This window comes from Prinia subflava, chromosome 12, assembly GCF_021018805.1.
Source record: "Prinia subflava isolate CZ2003 ecotype Zambia chromosome 12, Cam_Psub_1.2, whole genome shotgun sequence".
Classification (NCBI taxonomy): Eukaryota; Metazoa; Chordata; class Aves; order Passeriformes; family Cisticolidae; genus Prinia; species Prinia subflava.
Window position 1 is genome coordinate 18858527 of NC_086258.1, and position 14389 is coordinate 18872915.

Consider the following 14389-nt stretch of genomic DNA (forward strand, 5'->3'; position numbering starts at 1 on the left):
TGAAACTTAATGTCGCATGCTGTCCAAAAAGGGAGAAATATTGCTGACTCTTTGCTTAAAGAAGGAGCAGCTCCAAGTCCATTAGCATATCTCTTTGTGACATTGGACTTCTGATTTATATGAACCATAGCTTCCTTCCCAAGCCACTTGTCTTTCTTTGAAGTTAAAAGCTGTAGAATCTCTTCTTGTCAGGAGTCAGGCTGTGGGGGCACTGTGATTGTCTGGATGTGGTGAAACTGCACTTGCCCATATTAAATGATAAAAGTAGGTTTGCCACTTTCCTGTGTGTAAACTTTCAGATCTGAGATACTGGTCTGGGAAAGTCTCTGAAATGTTAACTTTTCTGTCACGACATTGTAGGTACAGGTGGTAGAACTGAAGGTTACTTGGATCACTAAAAGCTTCTGTCCTGGAGGTACTGACAGTGTGAGCCCTCCTCCCTCGATAATCAGCCAGGAGAAGCTGTCCAGGTGAGATCCCTTGAAAACCCCTTTTCACTCCCTGCACTCAGGCCCTGCAGGCTGTGGGTGACAGCCCTACCAAGTGAAGAGACACAATGCTGCTGTTTCCAGCAGGTTGTTTTTTTCCATGTTGCATGCTTGCATATCCCAGAGCTTCAGAAATACAAGAGAACAACTTCCAGATTAGTTTAGCAGACACTTGAGTTACCAGCATGAGGGCAAGCATCCCTCTAATGCCAAGCTCTCTCCAGCTGCAGGTGCACGGAGTGGAGTCTGGCAGCAGCTCCCTTCTTCTCTTCTCCTTTGACTCCTGCCTGGAGCAGGCTGCAGCTCCGTGTGTGTCAGGGCTGGGCTCAGGGGTGCGGCTGCAGCCTGGGCTGGTGCTGAGGCAGTAACTGGTGCCCTCTGCAGGCTGCAGCTGCCGGAATGGGCTGGGAAAGCTCAAAAGACCAGTCAGATGTGCAGCAGCACTGTCAGTGTGGGTCCTGCCTGGAGCTCATGTGCTGGAGGGGAGCAGCTCTCAAATTACAGCAAAAAAAACCCCCAAATGTCTCTTGGCAGCTCTCTGGGAGGAAGGGGGGAGCTACAGGGAGAGGAATGACTTATGTCCTACCCAAACCCTTTGTATCCCCACCCAGTCCCTGGTGAGATTCCCACTTCTCCTTTAGAACTGTGTGCCTGGAAATGATTTGGTGTGGTGCTCTGCCACCCCTGAAGCAGCGCTGTTGGTGTGAGGCCATGCCAGCCTTGGCAGAGCCCTGGGCACTGCTGGGTTCTGTTACTGCTCTGTGCTCATGGCTCTCCTGTTCTGCCAGGGTAAAGCGTCTGGGGTGCTTTGACCATGCCCAAAGGCAGCTTGGGGAAAGGTGCCTCTACGTGTTCCCAGACAAAGTGGAACCTGCAAAAATCACCTGTGAATGTCCAGAGAGGAACTGTGTCCTGGGTGAAGGATCAGTTGCCAAAAAGGTGAGTTGAGGGGTCGAGGGAGGTGTTTACTTCTCGAAGCATTTGTGGTCACTGTGGCTTTTAAAGCAGAGATCTTCCTGGTAGTCATGTGATGTGAAATGTGACTCCTGAAGTGGTGGTGAGGAGTAATGGTTTGTTGTTGCCAGCAGGGAAGTCACCTTGAGGAGCAGTCTGGCTGCTCTGGGTGCAGCATGCAGCTAACACCTTGAGAGAACACGAGCAGGGCCTCAACACAGAAGTGTCACCTTGCAGGGGGTCAAGTGTGCTCTGACAGATGGGACTTAAAAACATGTTGTTTTCCTTGGCATTCTCATGGAGCTGAAATATTCAGTTAAATCCTTGCTGCTGTGAAACAAGGAAGTTGTTTTTGCTTCCTAGGCCAAGTGAGTCATGCTATGGTCTGTACCTGCTGGCTCTAATGCCATGGTGTTCCTAGAATAACAGAATCATCAGTAGGTAGATGGTGACCTCTCTGTGTGTCTGTGCCTGTTACATGGATTAACTTGTGCATCTTCTTGTGACCTTCCATAACAAAAAAGTTCAAAACATGCTTAAAATAAACTGAAGGAGCAAAGCTTACATTACTTGGGCTAGTGCAGTGCTGCTCCTGAGCAGAGCACTGTGAGATGCTGCTTTGCAGAGTACTCTGGTGCAGGTGACATTTGCAGAGCCCCGTGGGTGCTGTTTTTCCCTGCACAAAGCTGAGTATTCCCCAGGCTGGCTGGGAGCCTGCTGAGTGTCCAGGCACAGCTCTGACCCACGTCTGCTCTCTGCAGGTGAGACGGCTGCTGAAGAAGCAGATCGTGAAGATCATGTCGTGCTCCCCAGAGTCTCAGGGCACTGCTGAAGCCCCTGACAAAGAGTCTGCTGCAGCTGCTGACCAAAAATCAGAAGAGCTTAAGCCTGAATCCAAGTGTGAGCTGGATGACTCTTCCAACAGTGCGCCAAGTCCTGGGGAGAGAAAGGAGGAGCAGCCTGAAGAAACAGGGAAGGAGAAAGGGGGAGCAGCAGCGCGGCAGCAGCAGCAGCCTCCCTTTCTCCTGAAGGATGAAGGGCTGCCTGACTACCAGCTGCAGTCCATGGAGCAGGATGCTGACGATGAGGCAGCTGATGACACTGATGACACCAGTTCTGTCACCTCTTCTGCCAGCTCCACTGCCTCGTCCCAGAGTGGCAGCGGCACCTGCCGCAAGAAGAGCATCCCCCTTTCCATCAAAAACTTGAAGCGGAAGCACAAGAAGAAGAAGACCAAGGTTTCACGAGAGTTTAAGCCAGGAGACAGGTGAGCTGGATTTCCACACCTACCTGGAATTGCCAAAATCTCCCTTACCCAAGTGCTCAGCTGTAAAGCACCACCTGAGCTGGGGTGCAGGATAAGGAGTTTGGGCACCGCTCGGTAGTAACTGACAGCAGTTATCTTGTGATGACTGTGCAGTGGCCTGTGTGGAATCAGCTTGGTCTCAGTCCAGCATCTGATGAAACTGGGGCCATGTGACCTGACACTGATGCTATTCCATTTTAGCTGTGCCTCGGGGCACCGACAGCATATCTGTGCTGTGTTAGGCTCTGTGTGCAGGGAAAGAGGTGAATAAAGATCACACAGCTTAAATATGACACTAATTGGTTACCTTACTGGCAGCTTCTGCAGAGAGGCTGAGGACAGACCGTGCTAGGAATGGACAGCTTATCCTAGAGAGCTGTCTCCAGAGCAGCACGGAGCTCTGAGCTGGCAGGTGGTAGTGCTGCTATGGTCTCTGTTATCCTCACCCTGCTCTGCAGAGATCTGCAATTTCTGCCAGCAGTATACTTCTTAATATTAGAATTTTTTAATGAACAAATTGCACTCACTCCTTGAGAGCCTTGGAGGAATTGATTTCAGTAGCTTGAGGGAGGGAGCACTGCATGTATCTGCCCATTTCCAGATAAAACTGGATCTCAGCAGCTTTTGCCTTTAACTTAGGAATGTTTAAACTGTTTGCATGGGATGTGAGGACATCTGACAAGTGGTCTGCCTGTTTGCTGGCTTCCCTGAGCTGCTTAGTTGTGCACAGATTCTGCATCAACTGGTACAAGAGGACGTGTGAGAATTCTCCCAGGAAAGTGACATTATCAGAGATTATTCAAGAGATCCAGTAGTTTGAAAATGTCATGAACTTCATTTGCATTTTCTGTAGGTATTTAGCTTTGCCACTATGCAAGAGGAGTGGTTCTTGTAGTCCTTGTGAGTTCTGGAGAAATTAGATTTGAAGGTCACAAAGCCCAGCAGAGCAGTATCCAAGTGTGAGAAAAAATGGGAGTGTGTGATAGAGTTCCTGGGAACGGCTTCTCGGTTCACTCTTCCTGTCTCACTCCCCCGCTAAGTGTCTCTGTTTTACTGAAGGTTTGTGCTAAGGAGAGCTTAGCTGAGGCACCTGGTGGCTCCCTGCACCATGCAGGCAACGGGGAGAAATCCCTGTGGCAGCCCTGAGAAATTCCAGTGCTGGATCAGGGCAGCTCCATACCAGGAGATGCAGAGGCAGCCGTGACACAGAGAGGAGGAGACAGAGGCTTTCTCAGCACAGACTGAGAGCCCCCAGCTGATGCTGTGAATGGTCCACGTGGCAGCTGGGCACAGCTCAGTGCGAGGGGCCAGTGCTGTTGAAGGTTCCTCTGGGGTGCTGAGGCCATCAGAGATGTTCTGCCAGGCACTGCTGAGAAATGCTGAGTGCTTGGGCTGCCTGCACTTGCTCACCACATGTGATTGTGTCAGCTCCTGGGCAGTCTGGCTGCAGGGGCCAGCTCAGCATGTGGCTTTGCCACCAGTGAGTGACCTGCTGCAGCTCTCTGCGCAGCACACAGACCACTGGGTGGCTTTTAGGGACAGTATACAGGGGTTTTTATTAACAGCAAGTCTTGATTTTTGTTTGAAGCCGCTGCTGCAGACAAGAGTGCCCCATTTCCTTGCACACCCTTTCCACTCCCATCCTCAGCTGCACGTGTCCTATGTCCCCCAGAAACCATCTTGTTACATATCACACACACACACTTGGCCTGTTACAGAACCTTCTCTGATAATTTCTGCTACCAAGTGCTGGCCCCACTAAAATCTTCATCTTGTTTCCACTCAAAAATATTTCTCTAACATTCATAAAAACAGGGCTGGTGGCAAACAGCTGTATTTGCCTATTGTATCTTCTTTCTGATTTAGTTCTGAAACTACCATAAATCCACCACATGTGTTATTCTGGAAGTCCTGGCCAGCAAAGTAAAGGGAGAATTTAAAGCCTGTGTGGGATTTGGTTTGTTCTGTGCTGTAGGAGAGATGAAATTAGTGGAGGGTGTATTAGAAGAGTGTCCAGCTAGGCTGTCCCTCCTGCCCCAAGCACTTTGCCTCCTCAAGTATCCCTGTCAAGCCCCACAGCAGAGAACCAGCATGTGGTCCATTGTGGCGTGTTCGGGTTTAAATTCTGAGCTGCTGAGACATGAATGTATTTGAACAGCTGGGAAGGACATTCTCTTTTAAACAAAATCCTTTTGCTTTACCCACATTCAATGTGTTGCCTCTTTTCTTTTTGTTTTGTTTTGTTGGGTTTTATTTCTCTCTGGAAGGGCTGTGATGATTTATCTTTCCAGTCATGTGTTCTTGTAAAGACTACTCAGAGCTGTCAGGCTGGAAGGTGCTCCAGTGGAAAAGATCTCAAGTTTCAAATTATTTGAAGCTCCTGTCATGCTTCTGTCAGGGGCAGAAAGTGGGTGCTGGTAGATGTTAATTTGCCTCCATGGGAATAAAAGTGAACTCAGCAGGAGCTCCCTGGAAAGTCAGGGAGTAACACCTGCAGGGGTTGAGAACCCATCAAAACAAAGCCCGCTGTGTAGCTGTGTCCATGGGCTCTACATGGGGTTTCCTGACCTCCCAGCCTGCTGATCCATGTATCTTTGTGTTGCTGAGGTCCATCCTGATCCCTGACGTTCCCTTTGGTAACTCCTTCCCTTTCTGTGCTGCCAGGGTTGCTGTGGAGGTGGTGACCACGATGACTTCAGCTGACGTGATGTGGCAGGACGGCACGGTGGAGACAAACATCCGCTCCAATGAGCTAATCCCTGTCCATCATCTGGACAACAACGAGTTCTGCCCTGGCGATTTTGTGGTGGACAAAAGAGGTATTGGGTGTCAGAGCAATGCTCTTAATTGCAAAGTATTGTTCGGTTAGGATCCCCTAATTTGCTTTGTAGCTGTTAGAGCTCACTTGAGGTGGGCACCTGACAGGGACAGCAGTGATTTAGCTGACTTGGTGGGAATGGCAGCAGAGAACCATTATTTACATACCAAAGTTGAACTATGACAACAGGAAGGATGTGGAAGGAACAAAGACCTAGGAGCCAAACTAGGATTTTCAGTATTTCTGCAGAGCAGGGGTTGCCTGATAAATACTGAAAGGACCAACAGCTCTTAGCTCTGTCCCAGAGTGAGGGGAGAAACAAACAGCTTACCTCAGAAACAAACAGTTACCTGTTTTCTCTGTATGGCTGATCTATCATGACCTTTACATCTTTTTCACTGAGAGTTTTGGGATCCAGAGGCATCTTCTTGAATTCCTTTTCTTCACCAAAGCAATTGGTGATGCTAGTGAGGGCCACAGGACAAGTTCAAGGAGACTCACAGCTTTTGGATATGAAATACTGATGACACCATCTGACTCTCAGCTCCTTTTCTAGCAAGGATAGACCCTCAGCAGTGAAGACACTCAGGTTGTGAAGCAGGAAACTGGCTTCACATAAATAGAGGCTGTTTTATGAGGCCATTTCTGATGAGTAATAGTCTGACTGGTCTTCTGGGTTACACGTAGTCTGTGGAAACTAGAGTAACCCGTCAGCTCCAGCTCTACCATTCTAGTTTGGCAACAATTTTCACTGTGTAGGAAGAAGTGTTTTTCCTCATGTCATTCACAAGTGGAAGGCTTCAGCCATGAGAGCCCAGGAGCTGACAGCCTCAGTCACTGAGCAAAGTCTGTGCTTCTTTGCCTGATTTGTCTGTTTTCTTCCCTCCCATTGTGACCAAAAGCTCAGAGCTCCCAAGATCCTGGGTTGTACGGAGTGGTGCAGTCTGGGGACCACATTGGCCGTACCTGCGTGGTGAAGTGGTTCAAGCTGAAACCCAGTGGAGATGATGTGGAGGTAAGTGCAGGAGCCAGTGCCTGCTGCCACCAGCTAAGAGAAAGCAGCCACAAAATAACACAAGCCTCACACATAAACACAGATAAGCCTGAAAATCAGCTCTGCATTGATTGTGTGTCCTTGAGGAAGGGAACAGTGTTTATAGGTCTGGGAGACTTAGCTGGAGGTGATGTCACTTCATATTTGTAGATGCCTGTGAGGTAGCAAAGACCAGGTGGATAATTTACATACCATGGTATCATCAGGTTCTGGTATGGGTGAAGATTTTTGCTAAAGTTGTCACAGACAATTGATTTCTTGAGTTCACTATAAGAATTTTTCCTCCCCATGTCTTTGCATGGTTAATAGAAAGAGGATCAATCTATTGCAAGTTGTTGTGCTTGCCCCTGCCAGGTACTATTGCCTGTAGTTACACTCATGCCTTTTTCTTGGGATTTGTAGGAATGCTGTATTTTCTAGAGTCTTGATAGACTGCAGTCTAGTTGGAGATGAGAGGGGAGCCTCAACACTGCTTTGTCTTAGCCTGCCAGACCACATTGTCATAACTGAGCAGGGCCCTTCACGTGCAGAAGCAGAACATGAGTCTGGCCTGGGGTTGTGCTCCACTTACTTCTCATAATTTGTGAGCTCCTGGCTCTCTTTCTCCAGGAGAAATGAAAGGAAAGAGGTTTCCCATTAAATGACAAGGTTTTTTGTCATATACTTCCTGTTGCCTTGGATAATTTCAAAAGTAAACTCTAGCCCTTTGGGCCCCATTGAACTACTTTGAGAAATCTGGGTGTTCAGAAGGGAATAAAACACTGTGGTTGCATGTCTCCTCATTGTGGTGACGTGGACCCTGAGGTAAAAGTGAGGATGAGTAGATGAGACAGACTATCTGCTTCCTTTCATTGTTGTTCCTTGATCTGCATGCTGCTGGGTGACATGACCAAGAGGGACAGCAGCAGCCCCTTGCAGGCTGCTGGAGCAGCTGAAAGGGGCAAAATGAAACACCAAGTGCTTTGGAGTGCTGAGGGTGTGTTCTGGGGGTCCGTGCAGCCCCCTGAGGCTGATGTTGCACTGTGTCTGGGCACAGCTGATCGGGGAGGAGGAGGACGTGAGCGTGTACGACATCGCCGACCACCCCGACTTCCGCTTCCGCACCACCGACATCGTCATCCGCATCGGCAACTCGGACGGAGCCGCCGCCAAGGAGGACGAGGTGAGTCCTGCCACCATCACCGGGTACTGGTGTACTTGGGAAAGCTGATAGGAAGGCTTTAGGCCCCACGTGGGCATCCTAAACTCCCTAGCTTCCCAGTTTTTGTATCGGTGTCCCCTGCTGTCATGAGTAACACGTCAGATCTGTGTCTGGTGGAGATGTAACCTTGAAAGTCCTGTGACCTTGATGACAGTCTGCAGCAGAGCAAGAGTGAAGCTGAGACGAGAACTGAACATGTGCCTGAGGGCTTTTCATAAAACTCCTGCTTAGGATTTCAGAGTAACTTGTAATAAAAGGATATTCTGTGGGCTCCTGAGCAACTGTGAAGGTGGATTTGTCATGAAACCAGTTTCACTTGGCAACAGAAGACGGTGGTTCAGCTATGGTGACTGAGCTACGTTCATGTTAATTTTGTTGAGCTAATTGAGCTCCTTGGGGGAAGCAGGAGCAATTTGTATTGTAGAGGAAACACCTCTGGACAGACTTCCAGCTTTTGAGCTGCCCTAAAAAAGTGTTACAAGGTGTAGTGTGGCTCTTACAGCATGAAACATATCCCAGCCTGCTCAGCTGACCTAAATAACCTGCTGCAGGGCAAGGTGCTCCTCACCTGCACACCCTGCACGACTGTGGCTTGTTTGTTCATGCCTGTGTTTTCTGAGGAGCCTCTGGTGATGTTGAGGGGGCTGAGGGAACCCCACTAGAGGGCACCCCCATTCCATGGAGGACCTGTCCCTTGCTGGCACTGGAGGGCCACTGGTCCTGTCAAAGATCAGGATCTCCTGCCAGACCAGCCCTCGTGCTCCTTGTGGAGAGGAGTTCTCCCCACCTCCATGGCAGAGCTGTGTGGTTTCTGTACGTAGGATGCAGCTGTTGCTCTAGGTGGTTCTCCAGCTGGGGAATGTGTTTCTCAAACCCTCCCTACTCTGCCCTGAAGTGCCTGAGGAAAGAAAAGGGACTGACAAACCACTCTTGTCTCCACAGCCTTCGGTCGGACAGGTGGCTCGTGTGGATGTCAGCAGTAAGGTGGAAGTGGTGTGGGCTGACAATTCCAAGACTATCATTCTGCCTCAGGTGAGGTCCTGCTCCAGCCCCCAATGTCACTGTAATTCTTACCTGACTGACAGGACTTGGATGTAAATCCTGTGTGTAGAGAGATTCACTGGGTAAGGGACTCTTGCTCTGTTGATTGGTGCAGTCCCATATAATAGAGTTGCTTCCCAATTCTGTCAGCACAGGAAAATCCTTTTGTCGGGAGGTTTGGCAACTAGTTTGTCATAACTGCTTTCTAACCTAGTGATTAGGAAAGCCTGGACAGGCTCTTTTTGCCTTCACAAGTGCATTGCATGCTCCCAGCTCTGCCCAGAGCCCTGCTCCTGGCCTCCAGCACCTGGGGCTTTGCAGAGCTCAGGGATCTTGGGTTCTGACTGGAGCCCGGGTTAGTGCATTGCCCAACTAGGGCACTGCCAAAGGACGATTGCATGTTCTGTCTCTCTTGTGAAATGCCACCAGAGTGGGGTTTTGGGCTAAAGAAACTCCTCCAGAAGCTGGGCCAGAGCCACAATTTGTAACCTTAGCTAATGCAGGGATCAGACTCCAGTCTTATCCCAGCGCAGGGAGGGAAAGGGTTGGGTGCAAGCTGAAAAATACAGATGCAGCTGCACTGCTAATCCACTGCACCTTGCTGATTTATCTGGGGTTCTTTTAAGACTTTTGTTGTACTGTCTTGTACTCATACTTGCTACTCCCCATACAGTTTCATCCCTTGTCTTCTCTTCTTGTTGCCTGGAATGAAGGCAGACAGCCTAAAGATACAAGACAACCTACATCTGTAGAGTCCCATTCTGTCACTGGCAGGGCAACCACTGCCTCCACTGCAGAGATGCCTTAGCAAGTACTAAGTATTTGAGCAAGATTCCTTTTTAAACCAAGCAGCTCTGCATTAATTACAGTAGAATAGTCAATGCCTGCACTATGGCAGTGGACTGGGGTGTACAAAGCAGGCTGCTGTCTCCCTTCCCCCTGTTGTCACATGTGCTTGGATCACAGGCACAATCAGAGGTCTGATGCGTGCTCCACAAAGAGCTGTTCTCACACTGCAGTGCTGGGGCTCTGCAGCAGCTCCTGCTGTGTCACGCCAGTCCCTTCAGTTCTGCTCCTCTGCATAATTATGGGAGTTAGGGAAATGTCAGGAGCACGAATTATCAGTTGGTAAAGCCATGATTTATCAATGCCTGACCATGTGCCCAGAGATGAGCTGTCTGGATGCTTTTTCACAGCTCTAAAAATAAAGATGGCATAACAGGCTAATTAACTTTCCAACTCAGATTTGGATTAGCTTTGAGGGCAGTGAGTTTTGATGGCTTTTCCTGCCTGCAGTCACTTGTGTTGAACCCAGCTAACCTCTGCTGGCTGCCTGTCTCCGGGTGGTACAGGACTGGCTGAACAGTTGAAGGCTTTGACAAGATGACTGAGGGCCCCTGTGTTTTAGCCTCTGGGGTCATATCTTGCAAGATTAAGAGGATTCTTGGGCTGTCAATCAAATGTCAGAAGCTTGTGGATAAAATGCTCCCATCCTGTAACTGCAAACACAGCCCTGTAAAGATGTTCTTGCTCCCCTGGTTCTGTGCTGGTGCTTAAAGCTGGAGGATGTCTGTAAACCTCTGCAGAGATCTCCTGAGACGTAGCATGTGCCAGAGCAGGTTGTAGGAGGCGAGGCTGGATGGAGTGGGGATGTGTTCAGCTTCCAGTAGTGAGAGGGAAGAGAACATTTTATGTAAGAGCTTATTCAGCAACTTGGGCGAGGCTCCATTGTCCCAGCTGAATTTTAAGCAGTAGCCACATATAACAGCTAAAGCAGCCTAGCAAGGCTCTGTCTGCAAGTGTTGTGTGCCACAGGAGAGGAGAGCTGCTATGGGAATGCATTTCTGGTTCCAGCACTCTCTGTGGAAGGACAGAGTGTGGAGGCAGCCAAACCAGGGCTCTGTGCCAACACAGTTGCTGGTGCAGAGGCAGGACTAGAAATACCAACTCCTCACATGATACCAGATATCTTTTGAGCTCTGTGCTCTGAAACCCTGGGGCATCCAGGTAGCTGGGGGGCACCTGCCAGGGGCTGAATCCCAGACACTGGCAGGACTGCAGCCCACCTAGAACTTGCCCTAGTTTTACCCCCAATGCCATAGTTGGAAAAGTGGAGGATGGGGCTGTATGATTTCAAAATCTGTGCCAGTATAGATGGAATGGATTTAAACAGCCCAACCAATTCCAGATGGAAACTCTTTTTTCATTACATACTTTTAAAAACAACTAAAACTGTGCTTCAGCCTAAGCTTTGTGTTACTCTGCTCTCCTTTAGCACTTGTACAATATTGAGTCAGAAATTGAGGAGTCAGACTATGATTCTGTTGATGGCAGCACCAGCGGGGCATCCTCAGAGTGGGAGGATGAAAGTGACAGCTGGGAGACAGATAATGGCCTCATGGAAGATGACCACCCAAAAATTGAGGACTTTGAGCCTGAGGAACCAGCAGCAGAGGAGGTGAAAAAAGTAGAAGAACAAGTCCAGGGAGCTGTGGCTATGGCAGTTGCAGATCTTGCTACAGATAAAGCTGGCAAGGATGGAGCCCCAAAGAGCTTCCGGGAACTAAAGGAGGCCATCAAGATCTTGGAAAGCCTGAAAAATATGACTGTGGAGCAGCTGCTGACTGGCTCTCCCACCTCCCCAACTGTGGAACTGGAAAAACCCACTCGGGAGAAGAAGTTCTTGGATGATATTAAAAAGCTGCAGGAAAATCTAAAGAAGACCTTGGACAATGTGGCTATTGCTGAGGAGGAAAAGATGGAAGCCATGGTAGAGACAGAGAAGAAGGAAGAAAAAGCAGAGGCGCAGACACCGGTGAGGTCAGAGTGGCCCAGTGAGACACCAGTGCTCTGCCAGCAGAGTGGAGGGAAGCCTGGAGTCACCTTCACCAGTGCCAAGGGAGAAGTGTTCTCTGTGTTGGAGTATGCTCCAGGTGAGTGTGGCATACTCGGTCCTTCACTGCTGTCCTGCAGTTTCTTTATCCAAAACCTTTGCTTCAAACCTTTTGGATTCTGTGTCCTCTCTTCTTCTTAATCCTTTTCACAGCTCATTAACTGGAGAGGAGAAATTAAGCCAACAGTGTGTTCTGGGACCTAAGCATGGCTTTTTGATAGACTCTCTAGGCACTCCTGCACCTTCCCAAGCCTCAGAAGTGTGCTTTCCTCTTTCCCAGGGAGGTGACTAATGGTGGAGAACTGCAGACATCAGTTGCTTTCCACTTCAGACATTTCCTTGCAAGTTGTGGGGTTTGTTCAGGCTGTTTTTCAGGGCTGAATCAGTTGAGAAGCAGAGCAAAAACAGCTGCTGTTCTTGTGCTGGGTGTCCTTGGTGAGCCAGTGTCCTTATTCGCTGGCACCAATGTTAATGGCCAGAAATAAAAAAGAGCATCTGGCTGTGTGGAACAATGGAGACAGTGGAGCCCAAGGTGCTCATGAGCCAGCCAGGCCAGACCTGGGAGGGAAAGGTGACCAAAGTGTTGTGAAGCTGCAGGTGTGGGCAAGGGAAAGTGGGGAGCTGTGCTTAGGTTTGGCAGAGGAAGGGCCATTGCTCTGTGATATTGTCCCAGCAGTGGGACAAGGCTCCCCCTGGGCCACAGGGGACAGTGCTGTGTGGGACAGTGAGAACAGGAGATGCAGGTTGTGGTTGCTGTACGGTGTGGGAAAGAGTCTCTGCTGCCTACTGGCTCAGCACCAAAGCAAGTTAACTCCTCTCTTCCACATGATGCATATTACACATGGGTAGATTTGCCTTCATGAGGACCCTGTGGCAGTTTCCAAAGGCAGGCTGTTATTCTGTTGTCTTTCTTGTTCCACAGATTCCCATGCCTTCAAGAAAATGGAGTTCCAGCCCCCAGAAGCCAAGAAGTTCTTTAGCACCGTGCGGAAGGAGATGGCTCTGCTGGCCACGTCCCTGCCTGATGGCATCATGGTGAAAACCTTCGAGGATCGAATGGCAAGTGCCTCTCTCAGATGCCTCTGTGCTAGTGCAGGGCTCAGCATCCAGATCCCTGTCTTTGGAATTCCCTGCTTAGCCCTAATCCTTTGCATTAGAGCTGCAGGAATGTGTGCAGCATGTGAAATAGGGCTGTAATTACCTAAAATGGCTGCTTTTGCTGCTTTTGCATTCCCCGACTCAGGGTGGCAAAAAAGGAGCTGCTGATTGCAGGGAGCCTGTTCTGGGTGCTGAGTGGCACCAGGCAGGCAGCCAGCAAGGGGCTGTGTCAGCAGGGAGTAAATTTGGGAATTTTTGCCCTCCTCAAAGCCCTGTTTCAGATGCAAAGATTCACTTTGCTCTCAGGGTGCAACTTCTGGTGGGGGAAGTGCCCTGAGATGTGTTGCTTGAGCTGACAATTGAAAAGGCTGAGTCAATCACATCCCAGCTCTCCCGCCGTGCAAATTCAGCTCTGCCAGGGTAGGAGGGTGTTTCCCAGTGCCTGACCTCCTGCTCTCCCCACAGGATCTCTTCTCAGCACTTATCAAAGGGCCCACACGCACACCCTACGAGGATGGCCTCTTCCTCTTCGACATCCAGCTCCCCAACATCTACCCCGCTGTCCCGCCTCTCTTCCGCTACCTCTCCCAGTGCAGTGGGAGGCTGAATCCCAACCTGTACGACAATGGCAAAGTGTGTGTCAGCCTCCTGGGGACCTGGATAGGCAAGGTAATGCCAGCACCCACCTGCAGGGAGCAGGGGTCGTGCTGGGCTGCTTTTGGAACAGCTCACTTCCCTCCACACCTGAGTGACTTCTGCTCTTGGGTGGTGCTTGACTGGGCTTTGGGTTCTGGAGGTGTCTGGAGCAGATAACTGGTGTAGTTCTTCTTTTTCTGGGTCTGTATTTGTCTCTCCTCAATGAGAAGTCTGGTGTCAGACCAGCCACAGCAGAGATGCTAACACCAGCATGGGATGTGCCTGTGGGTTAGGGCTCTGTCTTCCACACTGTGGACAAATCATGTGGCGTGGTACAAAGTCCAGCTGGAGACTTGTAATAAGCACAGGGAAACACATTTTGAGCAGGACAGGGCAGCTGGGGAGGGGTTGGAACTGATGGCTGGTGTGTAAGGTTACACAGTTCCAGACAGAACTGGCCTGAGGGGGTGTGGTGCTGGTAAAAAAATAACGGAGAGATGTGTTGTTGAGATGGGTCACCAGCACGTCACGTGCTCGTGGAGTCAGTTCCTTGTTCCTGCTGTGAGCCACAGGATGTCAGCAACAGGAATGCAGAGCAACTGGGGCCTCACTTCATCTGACAATAGTCACAGAGTAAACTGATGGTGCTTCAGCCCTTTAACGTATTTGTGTGTGCATTTCAGGGGACAGAAAGGTGGACCAGTAAATCCAGTCTCCTTCAAGTACTCATCTCCATCCAAGGTAAATGCTCCTGCCAAGCCTGTGGGGCAGGAAAAGGCAGAGGGAGGAACTTATGGGGGGCTCACAGTTGGGATCTGCCACCCCAGTTGGGTTAGTGCTGCCTTTTGCTCTCACCTTGCTGGACAAAGCAGTGTCCTTACCTCTGCTTGAGCCGTGGAA

At 49.8% G+C, this 14389-nt stretch overlaps 1 protein-coding gene across 1 annotated transcript in view; it reads left to right on the top strand.

Annotated features, from left to right (window-relative positions):
• Positions 1-14389, top strand: part of UBE2O (ubiquitin conjugating enzyme E2 O) — a 62079-nt gene that overhangs the window by 42675 nt on the left and 5015 nt on the right. Inside the window, exons 7-17 of the mRNA XM_063408972.1 lie at positions 361-470; positions 1277-1427; positions 2204-2709; positions 5413-5567; positions 6469-6581; positions 7657-7782; positions 8764-8853; positions 11138-11795; positions 12678-12814; positions 13319-13522; positions 14173-14230. Coding sequence (XP_063265042.1) covers positions 361-470; positions 1277-1427; positions 2204-2709; positions 5413-5567; positions 6469-6581; positions 7657-7782; positions 8764-8853; positions 11138-11795; positions 12678-12814; positions 13319-13522; positions 14173-14230 — 2308 coding nt within the window. The remainder of the gene's footprint in view (positions 1-360; positions 471-1276; positions 1428-2203; positions 2710-5412; positions 5568-6468; positions 6582-7656; positions 7783-8763; positions 8854-11137; positions 11796-12677; positions 12815-13318; positions 13523-14172; positions 14231-14389) is intronic.